The sequence below is a fragment of the Somniosus microcephalus genome, chromosome 7 (assembly GCF_052327205.1).
Source record: "Somniosus microcephalus isolate GS21.2 chromosome 7, FLI_Smic_1.0, whole genome shotgun sequence".
In the NCBI taxonomy this organism is placed as follows: Eukaryota; Metazoa; Chordata; class Chondrichthyes; order Squaliformes; family Somniosidae; genus Somniosus; species Somniosus microcephalus.
Window position 1 is genome coordinate 273,292,981 of NC_140993.1, and position 20,130 is coordinate 273,313,110.

General features: G+C 45.4%; 1 protein-coding gene across 17 annotated transcripts in view; it reads left to right on the plus strand.

Annotated features, from left to right (window-relative positions):
- Positions 1-1,537: 1,537 nt before the first annotated feature.
- The window catches only part of lrrfip2 (leucine rich repeat (in FLII) interacting protein 2), a 197,102-nt gene continuing 178,509 nt past the window's right edge, over positions 1,538-20,130 (plus strand). For 4 of the 17 annotated variants that reach the window (XM_085993796.1, XM_085993799.1, XM_085993792.1 and 1 more), the window contains exons 1-2: positions 1,542-1,800; positions 3,426-3,606. In XM_085993796.1, the coding sequence (XP_085849922.1) occupies positions 3,517-3,606 (90 nt within the window). In that variant the 5' untranslated portion in view covers positions 1,542-1,800; positions 3,426-3,516. Of the gene's footprint in view, positions 1,801-3,425; positions 3,607-20,130 lie in introns of all 17 variants that reach the window. The other 13 variants (XM_085993795.1, XM_085993800.1, XM_085993794.1 and 10 more) reach the window with 9 other exon arrangements.

Below are 20,130 nucleotides of genomic sequence, written 5' to 3' on the forward strand. Positions count from 1 at the left end.
TCTCTCTCAGCCCTGCCTTCGATCTATTTTATTTCCTTTCCAGTTTTGAAAAAGGGTTTCGACCCGAAACGTCGACTCTAATTTCTCTCCACGGATGTTGCCTGACCTGCTGAGTTTTTCCAGCATTTTCTGTCATTGTTCTAATTGAACTCGATTCAAGCATCCCTTGCATCATTGGCAGCAGATTATACGGATGCTGGAAATCTGAAATAAAAACAGAAAATGCTGGAGATACTCAGCAGGTCAGGCAGAGAGAAACAGAGTTAACGTTTCAGGTCAATGACCTTTCGTCAGAACTGGAAAAAGCTGGAGATGGAACAGGTTTTTAAGCAAGTGTGGGGGCCGGGAAAGGGGGGAGGGGAGGAAAGAACAAAAGAGAAGGTCTGTGATAGGGTGGAAGGCAGGAGAAACTAAGAGACAAAAGGGATGATGGTGCGAGGCAAAAGGAGATGGTAATGGGGCAAGTTAAGAAACAAAAGATGACTCTAGGTGAAGTGTAAATGGCAATGGCAAAATGATCGACAGCTGCCATGTGAGAGAGATCTGCAACTTTTTCCAGTTCTGACGAAGGGTCAGGGACCTGAAACGTTAACTCTGTCTCGCTATGTAATAGCAAAACGCTGCGGATGCTGGAAATCTGAAATAACAACAGAAAATGCTGAAAACACTCAGCAGGCCAGGCAGCATCCGTGGAGAGAGAAACAGAGTCGTTTCAGGTCTGGGACTCCTGTCTCTCTGTTTCTCTCTCTCTCTCTCTCTACAGATGCCAATCTTTCTTTCCCAGCGGAGCGAGCAGCCTAGGCGCACGTGCACTTCAACCCCTGGGCACTCGGACGCTATAACGCATGCGCAACAAAAGGAAAGGACCCCGAGCTTCCGGTCGCCTGTCATTTTAATTCACCGCTCCATTCCCACTCGGACCTCACCGTCCTTGGCCTCTTGTATTGTTCCACGGAAGCTCAACGTAAACTCGAGGAACAGCACCTCATCTTCCGATTCGGCACTCTGCAGCCTTCCGGACTCAATATCGAGTTCAACAATTTCAGATCATAACCTCGGCCCCTATTTCATTTTTTCTTGTAATTTTTCCACTCCTTTCCCCCCCCCCCCCCTTTTGTTTCTCTCTCACACCTGGCAGTTATCCCTTGCCCTGCCAGTACACTTTACACCCAATCTCAGTCTATTACCATCTTGTCTAGCTTCTAATACCTTTTATTGTCTCTTTTTTACTTCTTTTGTTTTTTTTATTCTTTTGTCCGATCGCAGCACTGCCTCCGATCTATCTTTTCTTTCCAGTTTTGAAGAAGGGCTTGACCCGAAACGTCAACTCAAATTTCTCTCCACGGATGTTGCCTGACCTGCTGAGTTTGTCCAGCATTTTCTGTTGTTAGAAAGGAAAGGAGGGTTTGTTTTAATTCCGGCGCGCATGCGCGCACGTTGGGAGCTGACTGTCTGGGCGCATGCGCGCATGTTGGGAAAGCTGACTGTCTGGACGCATGCGCGGCGGCGTGGGTTTCGTTGCACGCATGCCTACGGAGCGATTGGACGGAGCGGAGTGAAGGCGGGCCGTGACTTTTAACCTGAAGTGGTGCAGGCGGGAGGCCGGCCCGGCTCTGACTGACTGTCTGTCAAAAGCTGGGTTGGGAGAAGAAAGGATTGGCTGGCTGAGCTGAGCTGAGCGGGCGGGGGATGTCCGGACTGGCGATCGGGTGGGCGAGCAGCGGTGCGGAGGAGGCTGAGTGAGCTGGCGAATGGCCGGCTGATCTTCACCTGACTGACTGACCGAGCGAGGCCCGCGGGGTAAGGTTACCGCGCCTCGGCGGGGGGCTCCCCGGGGTCCCGGCACTGGGCCATTGTCGGCGGCGGGCTGGAGTTTGACTGCACCCCACACCCTGCGCGCCCTCTCTCTCCACTCCTCGGGAAACTCCCTTTCCCTCTCCCTTTCCCTTTCCCTTTCCCTCAGGCCCGTGTGCTGAGCTCCCTCCCAAAGGCTGTCTTCTGATCCCCCCCACCCACCCAGGCTGGGCCAACACTGCTCGCTGCACAGCCCGGCACAGTGTGCCATTGGGAAGCCCAAGTGCCTGGCTCCTGACCGGACCAGCCTTGAGCTGGGGGTGTGTTTTGTTGTTGAAGGGTTTGAAACCCCTTTGCCGAGTGGGTTTGAAGGCTGCAGTGAGTTTCCTTGGAGACAGCTGGTGAGCCGAGGTCGGTCATGCTGCATTCCCCAGCAATCCGCTGTCAAACTTCACTGCACGGTTGTGAAGAGTCAGCGAGGACAGGGGGTGACCGGGGGCAGCAGTGATGAGATCGGATATCCTGCTGCCATATCAAGTCCTGCTTGGCACACCTTACTGACCAACACTAACTTCTGCCCTTCCATTGGACTCGGGATTTTAATTTCTCGCCCCATTGGGTTTAAATCTCTCTGTGCGTCCCATTTTAAATGTACACTCTCGGGAGCCGGAAGCCTACATTTCGTTGTACTGCACTTGTGCACTAACAATGACAATAAAAGTTGATTTGATTTTGATTTTCCCTATTTCTGTGATCAGCACCAGCCTTGCAATTGCAACCCCTCCCCCTTTAACTATGTTTCTCTGCACCCTCTTCTTTGCTCCACCGTGGGTGTCTGTGTGCCTTCAGCTGCTTTCAAATGTTAAATCCTTAAACCCCTCTGCTTGTCCAACTCCTCCTTTCAGACCTCTCTTGATATCCACCCTTTGTCCAAGCTTTGGGTCATCGTTCCTTATCTCTTTGTCTTGCCCTCTGTTTACCTCGCACTTCTGTGAAGCACCCCCAGATGTTTTTCTACATTAAAGGCGGTATCTAAATAAAGCAGTGCAGCAGTTCACAATAAGTCTGCAATTCAGAGTTTTTTTAATTTAAGAAATGTTGCGGCGTTGTCTGCACAATGACATTGCAGGAGTATGCAATGAAGTGACTTCAGCTTCACACCTGATCTCTGGGAGACTGTAAAGAGGGGAACTGCGCTTCATCTCCAAAGTTGCTGTGCAAAGGGTTTGTGCTTCTGGTGCGAAACCCTAAGCAGTTGGACCACCTGCTTGTGGTTTCACTTCCAGTTTCTGAGTGCAAAATGGAGTCAAATCACTGATCTGATTCTGCTCTTATTTTACAACTTTAGTGTTGCAGCAAAGTGGAAAGGTTGGTGCTTGGAACATTGTAATCTGGCTTGCCGTGAACTTGTGTTATAGTAATCAGCTTCAGTTAAATGACAGCAACACAACAAATAAAACCAAAGCATTTGTGGTTAACAAATCACTAATGTGTGAAGCCACATCTGTGGGGTTTGCAGCAGAACTCACCAAACTGAATAATGTCATTGTGAATTAAAATGCATAACTTGTATGTAGGTTGTTTCTGTACAAAGGGGTAAAGTTGGTAAAAATCTTCCTTTGCCTTCACAGTACAACCGTGGAAGGAGTACATTTTTTATACTGTATTTGGTCCGACTGCCTTGAAATTGTGTAGAAGATTTTATTTAAGTATTTGGAGAAAATGGGGACACCTGGAGCTGGAAGGAAACGAACACCTATTAAAGATAGATTCTCAGCTGAAGATGAAGCCTTAAGCCACATTGCCAGAGAGGTTGGTTGTAATTTCATTTTGATCTTGTGTTTATATTATGGTAATCTGGGTGTAATGGTTGGTTAGGCTGGGGCATTCTCAGCTCTATTTTGCTGAATTTATAGTTTGAAATTCGCTTCCCCCCCAGGGTTCACAGTATTACGAGCAGAGGCTTGTGGCATATTTTGTATGAAATGTTAGAAAGTGCATTTCTTGTGGTGCAGAATACAGGTTCGGTAATGGAGAGGAATGCTGTGGTAATCTTAACAAACCTAAAAGCACTCTCCGATGTGAGCAAATGTTTATAAATGTGCAAGTAGTAGTGTTTTTATACTTTCTGTCTCCTTTTTGATGGGCACTTGTATAGATTAGTAACAGATGTACCTGTTTGTCTCTAAATTTCCCGGCCAAGTGAAGTACAGGACGCCCTAGATTATTTTTCATTCTAACTCACGTAAGGGTTGCACGTTACACTGTCCATGATTTACTAAGTTGCCATCTGATGGATCGTATCTTGCGTCAGACCAAATGGTGTACTGCGTTATTTCATGAACTAATGGCTAGTATTCGCTTTTTTTGTCTGCAATTTTTTCAGCACGTTTTGTATTGTGTAATGTGCTGTAAGTTATCAAATTACACAGGTACTTGGTGTGGACTGTCATCCTTGGGAGAAATATTCGTCAGTATATATGTTTATGCAAGTAACTTTGTGTTTGTTCCAAAATGAATTAGTTTGTGGAAACTTTTTTTTAATAAAATAACGCTGTGAAAGCCTTAAATTAGATTTGTTGCAAGTGAGATCCCATTTATTTTAAACTGGTCAGTGACTTTCAAATTTGTACTTAGTGATTATTTTTTCAGTGGTTGCTTTAGTTCAAATTCATGTGCAATGGAGAAAGCAGAGTTGCCTCTGCCAGTTTTCTTCTCTTCCCCTTCTCCTGAAGGTGCTGAATCTTCATTCAGGAGCAGTTGCATGCTTGTACTAAAGTACTGACCATCAACTTCCCTTCTTCGACACAATGCTAGCTGACATTGTAAATGGTGCCCTCACCTCCAGTACTGTCCTTATCACTTTCAAAACCACTGTCATTAGCACCGCCTCAAAAATCCCCCCTTGACTCCTGTGTCCATGGGACTACTGCCCGATCTCCAACCTCCCTTTCCTCGGCTTCCAAATCTGTGCCCATCTTTCCCACAAATCCACGTTTTGAATATCTACAATTGGAATTGGTTTCTGCCTCTGCAACAGCACTGGAATGGACCTCGTCAAAGTCACAAATTACATCTTTTGTAACTGTGGTGCATAATGCCTCCTCATCCTCCTTTGCTTCCCTGCAGCCTTTGACACAGTTAACCGCACCATCCTCTTCCAGCCCCCCTCTTTTGTCCAGCTCACTGAGACTGTTCTCACTTGGTTCCACTCTTGCCTAGCCGATCATAGCCAGAGCATCTCTAGCAATGGCTTCCCGTCCTGCCCCCGCACCATTATCTCCAGAGTACCCCAAGGATTTATCCTCCTCCTTCTTCATCTACAGGCTGCCCCTTGGCAACATCATCCATCGACATGGGGTCAGCTTCCACGTGTAGGCTGACAACACCGAGTCGCACCTCTCCATCACGCCTCTCGAACCATCCACTACCTCTTGGGTTTTCAGACTGATTGTCCGACATCCAGTCTTGGATGAACAGTGATTTTTCTCCAATTAAATGTTGGTAAAACTGAAGCTATCATCATTTGTCCCCACCACAAACTTTGTACCTTGCTCCTGATTCCATTTCTCCAACCCCCCCCCCCCCACCCGCCTGGCAGTTGTCTCCTTTTGGCTTGGCATCTGTTTATTTCTAATGATGCCTCTCTGAAGAGCCTTGGGCTGTTATTCTATGTTAAAGATGCTATATAAATGCAAGTTGTTGTTGCCAAGCTCCCTGTGGTACCGTACCCAGGTAATAACTGTTCATGTGTGTACCTAAGTATTCAATGTTGACAGGATAGACAACTGCGTAGTGGGGGGTGACGCCGCAGCTCATCGGAATCCTGTCCTCACCCATTTTCTAAACACGCACTTCTAGTAGAGGTTGCTGGATAACAATCAGGATTGGAACACTAGCTGATTTTGTTTGTCCATTCCCTAATCCCGATTTACTGAGGTCACTACGCCACTGCCCTGACTAAGATTAGCCCTACTTTAGCACAGACTGGAGATCAAATCTGGGACTTAACTGGTCTGTGGCGTTCAGCTGCTCACAGCCTGAATCATCTGGACTCTGGATTTTTTCAGCGACAGTCACATAAACTGCTAAATATTTTAAGAAAAACTGGCAGCTGTGGACATCAAAACTGAAGGAGAAACTCTGGAGGAGGCGTGAAGCTATTTAAAAAAAAAAAAAGTAATTGCATCTGAAACTTGCAGTGCAAAATACGGTTCAAACTCATGGTACATGGGTTCTAAATGGTAAACGTTTGGAGACTCTACCTGTAGAACGGAGTCTTGCTCACAAGGGAGCATGAATTGGAGAATTAGGAGCAGAGGCCAGCATGCCCAGTTTGCAGAACTTCAGATTCTCCAACTTACGCTCCCATTAAGTGAGATTCTGCCGGGGGCAGAGTCTGTGAAAGTTTCTTTGCAAATATCCTTAAATTGACCCCGTGGTCCAGGTTAGTTACATCATTGAGTAAGAAAGGACTTGCATTCTGCCTTTTGTCTCCACGGGCCTATTACCATCTCGTCCGGCTTCGAATACCTTTTATTGTCTCTTTTGTTCGATCACAGCCTTGCCTTCGATCTATTTTCTTTTCTTTCCAGTTTTGAAGAAGGGTTTCGACCCGAAACGTCAACTCAAATTTCTCTCCACGGATGTTGCCTGACCTGCTGAGTTTTTCCAGCATTTTCTGTTGTTATTTTGGATTTCCAGCATCTGCAGTATTTTGCTATCGCCCTTGCATTTTATATCGTGCCTTTCATGTCCTCAGGGTGTCCCAAAGCATTTCACAACCAATTACAGGAAACCCTCGTTTAAACGGCACCTAAATATCCGGAATCCGGCAAAATTCATACTCCGAAAACACCTCAACAACCGGCAATGTTGCCGAGTCTGAGTCTCCCGCGGTGGCTGAGTTAGTCAGTGGGGGTAGTTCTCCAAACTGCCACTACTCGGCTTCTTGGCGCTGTCGGAAGTCCAAACACCTCAATAACAGGAGTCTGACTCTTTGTTAAAAATAGCCTCGGTAGATAACCCTCTCCGTCATCTGGAATTTTTAATCAACCGGCAACACGCCGGTCCCGTTGGTGCCGGCTACCACAAAAAAGACAGCCAATTTTGTAATCGCAGAGTTCCACAAACAGCAGTGAGGTAGATATTTTAGTGATGGTTGACTCCAGGAGAACTGCCCTGCTAATCTTCAAATAGTGCCACGGGATCGTTCATGTCCACCTGAGCAGGCAGACAGGGCTTCGGGTTAATGTCTCGACCAAAAGGTGGCACTTCAGAGAGTGTTGGCTGTGTTTGCGCGTTCACTCCCTGGAGTGGGGCTTCAACCCATGACCTTGTGACTCCGAGGCGAGAGTACGACTACTTCGCTAAGAGTGACACTTGGAGTAGCCACCGAAAGCTTCGAAATAACAGAAAATGGGAAGTAGAAGAAGAGTGTTTTGTACTTGAGCACTGTCACAAGAGGCTGTTTAAACAAGAGTGTTGTAATGTGTGGCAAGATGTTGTGGTTGTGCACACTTCCATTTGTGTGTTCAGTGGATAAGTATGAAGTTGCAAGAAATTTATTTTAAATTTACTGGAATATCTGGTTTATACTAAAGCTCACATTACATAGTTAATTTAACAAATACAATTTTTTAATATGAGAAATATTTAAAATGAATAAGACACTGGAGAAAAAAATTCCAGTGAAAAAGAATGTTCCCGTGCAGAAACATGTTATTCAGCTGTCAGATTGGCCCATAGTTTTCTTTGCATTACTCACCTAGTCTAGTTCTCTAAAGTGGCAAGTGATAACGTTCGGAGTGTATGTATTGGGACAAACATTAATTTTGTAACAAATACTTCCCTAGCCAATGCTAAAAGCACCTATTTGCACTTCTGAAACATCACCTGCTTTGATTTTATCTTACATCGTTGCCACTGAAACTCTTCGTTATGCCATAATTCCCTGCAGAGTCCAGTAGTGGCTTCACTGGCCTCCTGAGTTTCTCCATTCATAAACTGCAAATTGTCCAAAACTTAGCTGACTGCATTCTGCCCCACACTAAGTCCCTACTTAGTCATCATCCCTCTCTTCACCAACCTCTGTTGGCTCTCTTCACCCTACACATCATACAATTACATAGAATCCTGTATACAGAAACAGGCCACTCAGCCCAACCAGTCCATGCCGGTGTTTATGCTCCACTCGAGCCTCCTTCCCATCCTTCTTCATCTCACCCTATCAGCATAACCCTCTATTCCCTTCTCCCTCATATGGGTATCTAGCTTCCCCTTAAATCCATCTATACTATTCGCCTCAACAGCTCCCCGTGGCAACGAGTTCCACATTCTCACCACTCTCGGGGTAAAAAAAAAAGTTTGTCTGAATTCCCTATTTGATTTCTTGGTGACTATCTTGTATTGATGGCCTCCAGTTTTGCTCTTCCCCCACAAATGGAAACACTCTAAAATGATGAAAGGTTTTGATAGAGTACATATAAAGACCTCCATTAGGTCACTCTTCAGCCTTCTCTGTTCAAGAGAGAAGAGACCCAGCCTGTTGACACTTTCCCAGTGGATATAACCTTGCATTTCTGGTATCATCGTTGCAAATCTATTTTGCACCCTCGCCAGTGTACCTCTATCCTTTTCATAATATGGCGACCAGCACTGCACACAGTATTCCCAGTGTGGTCTAACCAAGGTTTATAATATGGCGACCAGCACTGTACACAGTATTCCCAGTGTGGTCTAACCAAGGTTTATAATATGGCGACCAGCACTGCACACAGTATTCCCAGTGTGGTCTAACCAAGGTTTATAATATGGCGACCAGCACTGTACACAGTATTCCCAGTGTGGTCTAACCAAGGTTTATAATATGGCGACCAGCACTGTACACAGTATTCCCAGTGTGGTCTAACCAAGGTTTGATACAAGTTTAGCATAACTTTACTACTTTGCAATTCTATCCCTGTAGAACTGAACCTTTTTGGTTGGTTTCAAATTCAAACGCCATGTACTCATCTACAAGTCCTTCCATGGCCTTCCTCGTTCTTACCTTTGTCGCCTCCTCTAGCACAGCATGCCTCCCCGTGACATCTGGTATTCTGACTCTGGCTTCCTTTGCATTTTCCACCCAACCCCATCCCTCACATTAGCTGGATATTTTTCTATTCATTCACGGGAAGTGGGCGCAGGCATTTATTGCCCATCCCTCATTGCCCTTGAAGGTGAAGGTGGTGGTGAGCCGCCTTTTTGAACTGCTACAGGCCGTGTGGTGAAGGTACTCCCACAATGCTATTTGGGAGGGAGTTCCAGGATTGTGACCCAGTGACAATGAAGGATCGGCGATATATTTCCAAGTCAGGTTGGTGTGTGACTTAGAGAGGAACTTGGAGGTGGTGGTGTTCCCATGAGCCTGCTGCCCTTGTCCTTTTAGGTGGCAGAGATCGCGGGTTTGGGAGGTGCTGTCGAAGAAGCCATGGCGAGTTGCTGCAGTGCATCTTGTAGATGGCACAAACTGCAGCCACGGTGCGCCAGTGGTGGAGGGAGTGAATGTTTTAGGTGGTGGATAGGGTGCCAATCAAGCGGGCTGCTTTGTCCTGGATGGTGTCGAGCTTCTTGAGTGTTGTTGGAGCTGCACTCATCCAGGCAAGTGGAGAGTATTCCATCACACTCCTGACTTGTGCCTTGTAGATGCTGGAAAGGCTTTGGGGAGTCAGGAGGTGAGACACTCGCCGCAGAATATCCAGCCTCTGATTTGCTCTTGTAGCCACAGTATTTGTGGCTGGTCCAATTAAGTTTATGGTCATTGGTGACCCCCAGGATGTTGATGGTGGGGAATTTGGCAATGGTAATGCCATTGAATGTCAAGGGGAGGTGGTCAGACTTCCTCTTGTTGGAGATGGTTATTGCCTGGCACTTGTGTGGCACAACTGTCACTTGACACTTATCAGCCCAAGCCTGAATGTTGTCAAAGTGTTTCTGCATGTGGACGAGGAGTTGCGAATTTAACTGAACATTGTGCTATCATCAAACATCCTCGCTTCTGATCTTGTGATGGAGGGAAGGTCATTGATGAAGCAGCTGAAGATGGTTGGGCCGAGGAACTCCTGCAGCGATGTCCTGGGGCTGAGATGATTGGCTTCCAATAACGACAACCATCTTCCTTTGTGCTAGGTATGACACTAGCCAGTGGAGAGTTTTCCCATTGACTTGAATTTTACTGGGGCTGCTTGATGTCACACTCGGTCAAATGCTGCCTTGATGTCAAGAGCAGTCACTCTCCCCTCACCTCTGAAATTCAGCTCTTTTTGTCCATGTTTGGACCAAGGCTGTAATGAGGTCTGGAGCCGAGTGGTCCTGGCGGAACCCAAACTGAGCATTAGTGAGCTGGTTATTGGTGAGTAAGTGCCGCTTGACAGCCCTGTCGATGACCCATTCCACTGCTATGCTGATGATTGATTGAGAGTTGGCTGATGGGGCGGTAATTGGCTAGATTGGATTTGTCCTGTTTTTTGTAAACCGGACACAACTGGGCAATTTCCCACTTTGTCGGGTTGCTGCCAGTGTTGTCGCTGTACTGGTTAGAGGCATGGCTAGTTCTGGAGCACAAGACTTCAACACTACAGCCAGGATGTTGTTGGGGCCCGTAGCCTTTGCTGTATCCCGTGCGCTCAGTCGTTTCTTTATCATGTGGAGTGATTCCAATTGGCTGAAGACTGGCTTCTGCGATGGTGGGGACCTCGGTATGAGGCCAAGATGGATCATCCACACGCGACAATTCTGGCTGAAGCTGGGTGCAAATGCTTCAGCCTTGTCTTTTGCACTCGTGCTGGGCTCCGCCATCATTGGGGATGTTCATGGAGCCGCCTTTTCCCGTTAGTTGTTTACTTGTCCGCCATTCACGACTGGATGTGGCAGGACTGCAGAACTGTGATCTGATCTGCTGGTTATGGTGAAAAGCTTTTGAGAACAGGTAATTAAAGATTTGACATGGCTGAAGGCAGCAATGAAGTAAATCAACCAAGTTCTTCAATTTAAACTGTGAGTGCAAAGATTTAGGGTGGAGGAGATTAGAAGAGAAGTATCCCCATCCCCAGGGTTTGGTATTTATGTGGATGGGACGCTCACCAAAACTAGGTAAAAGCTGTATACTTTAAGAAGACGCTGGCTGAATATGTGGTCATGAAAAACCTTGACGATTATAGGTATGAGAATGGACGCAGATCAGGGGTGTCCTAGCTTTTTGTCTTTGTGTGCCACAGGTACATGGAGCCTGGTGGGCCAAATATCCAATTGAAATCTGCTCCCAGAAATCCCCAGTTGCTGATGCTAAACAGAGCTTGGTGTTCTGATTGAGGGCTTATCCAACAATGAGGCAATTGCAGTAAGAACAGTCCTTTTCAAACATTTAAACCCACGCTTGGATAAACGAGAGAACAAGAAATAGAAACACAGCTAGGATTGGGTTCTCTGAGCTTTGAGGGCTGGAAATAGTCCCTGGCCATGTTTTGGGCACATTTGGCTTGGGTGATCAAATACCTGAGAGCGTGGCAGGCCTGTTGAGATACTCGAGATTTTCTTGTTGGGGTTAGGTAAAAATTTCAGAATTTCCTCCTGCCTGTTTCCTATGTTCATCTTGTTCAGAAAATTACGGAATCCTGATTGTGCAGACCAGTGGTGTCTAGTCTTCTGTCTTTTTGGGTCACGTAGATGCATGTTGTGGAGCCTCAGGACCACACAAAGTTTAAATTCCTCTTCCTCTTGGCTTGTGTACATATTTCAAGCTGCGGATACCAATAGGTCTTGGTGTTCGAAATTAGGTTTCATTAATCACTGAGGCAACAGCACAAAAAACCGCCCTTTCCAAACCCCTTGACCCACAGAATTTAAGCAGGACAAACCAGTCAGTAAGAACTATTAAGGGCCGAGTTGCTTGGGGTTTGAGTTGCATGTGATTGCAGATTGGTCACAGTTGGTGTGTACAGAGTTAGCAATCTTGTCTTTTTGCGACCTTTAAACGAGGTTTGAGTCCAGCTCAGGAGTGAGCAGCTATTTGGGCTGGAGGGCCACTTGTCAAGTTTTGGTGAGCTGTCTAGGGCTGCACACTGCTTTTCCCGTACTAAAGCCAGTGAGTGGCCTGCGCGGGTCCTTCACATGTGGCCGCGCAGCTGACCGGGAACGTTGCCGCACGCGCGCACACAATGAATTGTGTTAACAACGGCTACCATTAAAATTTGTTATGGCATTTATTGTATAAAGAACACTTCATGTCGTTTCCACACTTGTTAATAAGTCTTGTTATTTTTATTAAGACTTATTAACACGCTAACCAACATGATACAGGTTTGCCCAAAACTTACCTTAGCCATTGATGATCTTATCACATAATTAAAACTGGTTACTCGACAATTGCTGTAAAATTTTGTAAAAGAAAAACTTTAAGCAGTTATAAACTTTCAGAAGATACCATTTTAACAATTACAGAAGAAACGGATCATCTAACAATCGAATATCTATATCATAATTTTATTTCAAAAAATTATTTTTGTCCTGGCTTTTTTTTTTTGAGTAGTGTGTATAGAAGTGATTGCATAATAGTTAAAACTATAATCTCACGCTTGTATATTGACAATTGGATTAAAGAAAAACGAAGAAGCTCATTCAATGGGAAGAATGAAGCTTCTGTTGTGCATTAACCAGAGAATTGAAGTCTGGCATCTTCTCGGTTGTAATGTCTCAAATTCGCAGGGGAGACTAATGCAGGCAAAACCAACTCGTTGGAAACTACAGATGGAAGAAACCAAACACGTTGACTCCAAGGGGACCGCGGACCCCCAGTTCAGGGCACACGTGTCCCAGAAGCAGCCGATCAAGACAGCAGAGCAAAAGTCGTGTTTTTTTTTCTGGTGCTTTTGAGAAGCAGCTGGTGGATCGGATACGGTGTGGGCTGTATTGTGCCCGCCGCTGGTCTCGCCGATTGGATGAAAGACTCCCCATGTTGGCAGAATCCTTTCTCGATATTTCTCCCTGACTGACCTCCCATTCTCCGCTTTCAATAAACTCCAAATTGTTCGAAACTTAGCTGTATGTATCTTGACCTACTTATCTGTCAAGCCCTTCTTTGCTGCCCTACATTGGTTCTGTGACTTTCATGTTTAAACTTATCATCTTGAAATCCTGCCAAGACCACACTGCAACCATCCTTAAATGCCCCCCCACACCATTCGGTCCTGCTACTCTGGCTTTTTGTGGATTCTCCCCTTCCCTCTATCCCATCGCTGGTGGCCGAGTCTTCAGCCATCTTCTGTCTGAATTCTCTCCCAAAAACCCTCTGCCTCTCTTTTTTTTTAAAACCTAAAAACCCATTTTCCCAACTAAGCTTTCAGTCCCCTTTCTACTCTTGCACCATGGCTAAGTGGCATCTGCTACTTTTTGTGCATTTTCCCCAAACCATGTTAAATACTGATGGGGAGGTGAAAATTTGTGTTCGCCAGCAGTTAACATTTTTCAGCCCTTTCTGCCTTTTAAAAAAATATTCAACATTTAGAAGACGTTCCAAATGTGAATATTCAGCTGTTAAAGCTGAATTACCTTCCTAACCTCAACAAATGGAAAAATTGCCTCAGCACCGACACAAATGGCTCAGCAAACCAGGGAAGGGCACCCAGGCTCTCTCACGCAGCACTACAGCTTTGTGCATGGGGTCAACACTGCAAGAGCAGGAGGCTCCCCAGAAAGGATGATGTGGGAGTACATCACTAAGTCCGTCACTGCCAGCAGTGTCACTCCCACCACCTGGCTCCAGTGTCAAAAGAAGCTTCATGACCTCCAGACTAGTGGACAAAGTCCGTGAATGCATCTTCAAAAGCCGTCTCCTACCAACTGCACCACTAGCCTCACGCATTACTCAATGCACAACCCTCACTCACTTACCAACAATCTGCGCCAATGACCAATGAAAGGGAAATCGTGTTTGACAAATCTGTTTTTTGAGGTTGTAACTGGCAGAATAGATAAGGGGGAAGCAGTGGATGTGGTGTATTTGGATTTTCAGAAGGCGTTCCATAAGGTGCCACACGAGGATATTAAGCAAAACTAGGGCTCATGGGATTGGGGGTAATATACTAGCGTGGATTGAGGATTGGTTAACAGACAGAAAACGGAGAGTAGGAATAAACTGGTCATTTTCGGGTTGGCAGGCTGTAACTAGTCGGGTACCGCAAGGATCAGTGCTTGGGCATCAGCTAGTTTCAATCTACATCAATGATTTGAATGAGGGGACTAAATGTAATATATCCAAATTTGCTGATACAAAGCTGGGTGGGCATGTAAGTTGTGAGGAGTCTTCAAGGGGATATAGACAGGCTAAATGAGTGGTCAAGAACATGGCAAATGGAATATAAGGTGGAGAAATGTGAAATTATCCACTAACAATGACAATAAAAGTTGATTTGATTTGGTAGGAAAAATAGAGAAGTAGTGTATTTTCTAAATGGTAAGAGATTGGGAAATGTTGGTGTTCAGAGGGACCTGGGTGTCCTTGTACACGAATCACTGAAAGTTAACATACAGGTATAACAAGCAATTAGGAAAGCAAATGATATGTTGGCCTTTATTACAAGAGGATTTGAGTATAAGAGTAAAGACGTTTTACTGCAATTATGTAGGGCCCTGGTGAGACCACACCCGGAGTATTGTGTACAATTTTGGATTCCTTACCTAAGGAGGGATATACTTGCCATAGAGGGAGTGCAACGAAGGTTCACCAGACTGATTCCTGGGATGGGGTATTGTCCTATGAGGAGAGATTGAGTAGACTAGGCCTATATTCTCTCGAGTTTAGAAGAATGAGAGGTGATTTCATTGAAACATACAAAATTCTTACAGGGCTTGACAGGGTAGATGCAGGGAGGATGTTTCCCCTGGCTGGGGAGTCTAGAACCAGGGGTCACAGTCTCAGAATAAGGGGTCAGTCATTTAGGACTGAGATGAGGAGGAATTTCTTCACTCGGAGGGTGGTGAATCTTTGGAATTCTCTACCCCAGAGGGCTGTGGAGGCTCAGTCGTTGAGTATATTCAAGACAGAGATCGATAGATTTTTGAATATTAAGGGAATCAAGGGATATGGGAATCGTGCTGGAAGGTGGAGATGAGGTAGAAGATCAGCCATGATCTTATTGAATGGCGGAGCAGGCTCGAAGGGCCAAATGGCCTACTCCTCCTATTTTTATGTTCTTATGACGAGGCGCATCGCCCATTCCTTTCCTAGCCTCACCTCACCCCCTTGGAGGAGACGGTGCAGGCCATTCTTGGCAGGGGCATGGTTGAGCCCTTGGCCAGTGGTGGGGCTGAAAGGATACAAGATGTATGTTCTCCTCCTTCTGGCATGCACCTCTTGCTTTCCTGCCCTCCTGTCAGCACCACTCCACCATTGTGCCTTCCTCATTTCACATACCCAAGAATTGCAACCTGCCTAGCCAATGGGACCGCAGGCAGCTGATTCCCTCCTGGATATTCCGGCCACAAAGGGGCTTTCTGGGATGCATCCTTCCGTCTGATTCCTCCTCTTCAGCTTCCTCCTCCTCTGTGTCTTTTTCTCTTCCTTCTGCAAGCGGATGCTGTAAATGTGAAATGACAGCATAAAATGCTGGAGATACTCAGTTGGTCAGGCAGCATGTCAATTTGATGTGAACTCTGTTTGTTTTTCTCTCACTCCACAGATGTTGCGTGACCTGCTGAGTATTTGCAGCATGTCCTGTCTTCTCAAAGGCCTTCATTTACCATCCGAGCCCTTGCAAGTGTCCAGCAGCAATCCCTACACAGTTTAAAAAAAACTTGCCCCATCTATTGCAGCAAGCCACCACTGCAATGAAATAAAAATAACAAAGTCCAAACCCTAAAATTCAAACTTACCTGAATGATATGTGTGAAGCGCTGCAGACATTGCTACTGTCAGTCTGCTTACACGCCCTGTTAACCTGGCATGCTTGGGACCCAGTGCTGAATTCAGCGCCAGGGTTGAAGTTAACGTTGGTGACATTAAGTCGCCGTTGCATGCTGATTGACGTCACCACGCTGCCATTATTTCCCCCAGGGTGGTACCAGTTACTGGCAGCGCAAAAGGAGAGAGAAATATGGCGGCCGTTGCGGGACCCGCCACCAGCTGGCAAAAGAGCGGCGGCTGCCATTTTATTGCCATTTCATGGTGCGACGGAGTGTCGGCAAGTAGATTAATTTCTAGCTCTGTTTTTATATTCTATGTAAAGATGCTGTCTAATATTTGATCTGGGAGTGCTTGATGGTAACAGTACGGGGAAATAGAAAACTGTTGAATTGTTTTGCGCTGACATCCATCTTTAAAAATAAAATAATGTGTATGAAGTGACATTTATGGTACTAGCTTCACAGTCCAATAATCAAATCTGGTTGAGCGCAAAAAAAAAAGCATATGTGTCTGTGTAGTGCTACTGGGGCAAGGAAATTTGAGGTTGTTGAAATGAAATTGTTGTGTAAGAATGCTTCTTTCAGGTTTTTATGAAGGTACTTAAACAGTTTACCACTTGATTTGGTTTCATAAAACAGTTCTGTCCTGTAATTTCAGTTAATTGGTTTTAGTAAATCTTCACAACAGCTCGTCTGTATCGGGGTAGTTTCTAAAGTACAGTACATCTGATTTTAACTTTCTTACCTTTTTGCCAGAGATGTTACAATTGCAGATTGAGCTCCTATGCAGTTTATAATAATAACACTGTATTTGAGACAGAGGGATCTTTTGTCTTTTGTCTTTGCATGGATGAGTATCATGCAGCCTTGGGGGCTACATATAAAGTTTAAACCCATGTTGACAATATGCAGATATCTCAAACTGCCGATGGTAGCAGATCTTTGGATATTTGATATAGCCACCAATGAGGCAGTGGCACCACAGGCAGCCCTTTCTAAACCATAAGGCTCAAAGAATTCAAACGAGACAAACCAATCAATAAGACATATAATATGACTCAGTTGTTTGGGCTTTGAGAGTCAGATGGACGGGGCTTGGAGCCGCAGGTTAGACAAACCCCGCATTAAGTTATTCATTTAAATCCGTAATCATGGCCTACTCAGTAGGTGTTAGTTAATCAGATGAATTAGATTGGGGGTGGGTGGGGAGCAACACTTTCTGCCTAAAATTTTGCTGAAATTGACCAAGTTTAGACATGCTTGATTTACAATTAATAAGGATCTATCTTGGCCACGAAGTTCATGAGTAAACATGATTTGTTTTTATCTGTTGCATTTAGTTAAAATATTTTCTTCAAGACTGTTTTGTTACATGTCTTTTTTTGAGTGATTCCAAGTCTTTTTTTTTCCTGCCCAAATTTCTTTCCTCTTCTGAAGGCATTGACTGTTTGCCTTGTGGTTGAACAGGCCCAGGCCACCTGCTGATACCTCACACATATGGCCTCCCTTCTTGCGTGAACCGAGATACTGACTGTTGATATGCTATTTGATATTGGAGGGCGCAAGAATTGAGGACAGTCCAGTTCTCAGCTGATGTCCACATGCATGCAATTTGTGCCAAGGTCATTGAATAACCTATGGGTGCAAGAAGCCGAGCTGTGCTTTCTCCCTCCTTAGCCTGAGGGCACAAAGATCAGTTGTAACATCCCACTTGCTGCCCTGGCTGAAATTTAACATAGACCACAGTTTGAACTTCGGTCCCTCCGGCCTGCATGGTTTTATGCTAAACTGGGCGATCAGGGGAGCTGAATTTCTGTTTCTCGTTGCTAATACTTTGAAGAACAATCCCCCCAAAAATTTAAACAGCTGGTTAATTGCAGCTTCAAAAGCATGGAATGTTCTGGGTGAGGGAAAAAAAATCCTTTCTCTTCTTGAAAATGAAGTTGGTGTCTCTGATCGAAACATGATTGTGTTATCTGAGGAGCTGATGAGTCAGGCAGGTTGCTGAGGGAGGCTTGGCTTTTCATACTTCGAGTTCTATAGATAGAAATGAAAACAGAATATTCAGCTGCTGGGTTCAGAGTAATGCCGAACGAGATGAACCTTTTGGAGGGATGACAGGTGCAGCCTACAGTTGGGCTAATTTGTGTATAAAAGTTAGCCCTGGGTCAACTCTAGGGCAAAGGAGCCAATGTGTATGAGAAATCTCATGCTGGCAGCAGTAGATGTAGGGCCATTTATTATAGTTTTGTTCATTAAAGCCAGCTAACGTGAAGATGGACTAGCACAACTTTACTTTGTGAACATGAGGGAATTTAACATGGTGCATTTAAATAAATACTATGGCTCATAATTTGCGGTCAGCGGCAAAGCTAAGGTGTTTGCTGCTGGCCTCGAAGAAAGCTGCCGACAGATCATGCTGTCTCTGTGGTGAAAACTTGAGGTTTCTCTACATGTACTTGATTGCAGCGCTATGAATAGGGGATTCTTAGAGCAATGCAGCAGTGATGTCATTAAACTGCCTAATCAGCCAATCACATTTAAGGATTCGCACAGACAGCAAACCAGGAAATAAAAACCAGCTTTTATCCGCACATTTAAAAAATGTTAACGAGCGAAATAAAGATTGGGACTTTCACATGGGGATAAAGTAGAAGCTGAAATATCATGAACAAACTTCAATTTAAAAAAAATGTGTAATTTTTATCATAATGGAGAAATTTGACATTCCAAAAGTATAAAAATTAGATTTTCAGGGCCTGAACAGTTGTTTAGCAGTCAATACACTGTTAAAACCCCAGTTACACCTATCCCAACAAGGCTCAACATTTAATGGGGTGTTTAAGATGTAAGATGTATGGCACAGTATTTATAGAAAATATGAGCTTATTTCCCAGAAATGCTGTGTAAATCAAAATGTGTAGAAGTTGGGATGTTTCAAGTGTGAAACGTGTATTTTTTTCAGCAGTCTTTGTTTATGTTGGCATGTTGGAAGTGGTGATACTGTATCAGATTTTTGCTTGCATGCAATTAGCCGACTAATGGTCGCTATATCGATAATGCAGAATTTGCCTTTCATCTGTTCTAAGGAAGTTAGAGTTGCAAGTGGTGGAGACAGGATGGATTTTAGTGCTGTTTGCTTTCAGTTGCTGTAGGGTTGCTGGTTAAGAGAAGCACAGAAAACCTGAGTCACTGCATGTGAGCTACTTCAACATCAGTCAACTTGATTGACGTGACTGAGCTTGTAGATTTGGCTAGACAGGTGCCGTAGGATTCCTAGCCAGAGAAGTGTGAAGGTTTTATTTGTTGCTGTTAGTCAGACATTGCAGAGTAGTGAGAAAGTTTCAATCTCTAATACTGGTGAGGACGATGGTTCCTCTGGGAAGTACTGCCGGAGCCCAGTCCACGTCACCGTGGGTGGCTCATCTGTACAGCGGGGGGTTGAAGGAAAATGGAGGAAGGCCAGGAAAGAAATAGTGACGGGGATTCAATAGTTTGGGGAACAGACAGGCGTTTCTGCGGCTGCAGACATGACTCCAGGATGATATGTTGCCTCCCTGGTGCCAGGATCAAGGATGTCACTGAGCGACTGCAGGATATTCTGAGGTGGGAGGGTGAACAGCCAGCGGTCCCTATCGGTACCAATGACAGAGGTCGAAAGAGGTTCTGCAGGCACATTTTAGGGTGCATGGAAAGAGATTAATAAGCAGGACCTCAAAGGTCGTAATCTCTTTTACTCCCGGTGCCACACACCAGTGAGTGCAGAAATAGGAAGATAGAGCAGATGAATGCGTGGCTGGAGAGATGGTGCAGGAGGGAGGGCTTTAGATTCCTGAGGCATTGGAACCGGTTCTGGGGAAGGTGGGTTCTGTACAGGCCGGATGGGTGGCACCTCAACGGGGCCAGGACCAATATCCTCACTGGGAGATTTGCTAGTACAGGTTGACTATCCCTTATCCGAAAACCTTGGGACCAGCTGTGTTTCGGTTTTCAGAAATTTTTGGATTTCAGAAGGTATTATTTCAGACTGGGAAACTCTGAACATTAACTTAATTTGGTAATTAGTATTTGTATTTAATATAAATTTTAAAAGTTCAGGCTACCTCTTGAGACTGTTCCGTGTCTCATTCCCCTTCCTGCTTGTCTGTGCTGCCGCTCCCAGTCTGTTTACAGCTCCCCCTGCTCCGGGTCTCATTCCCCTTCCTGCTTCTCTGTGCTGCCGCTCCCAGTCTGTTTACAGCTCCCCCTGCTCCGGGTCTGAATTCCTTGACTTAGTGGGGGTCTGGGGCTCGACTGCCGCCACCAGTTGTGGGAAAGCCGGATATCGGCTGACTCCTACGCTAAGCTGGCCCGCAAATCAGGTCAGAAAAGCATCGGCCGTGTGGGGTCATGTTTGGC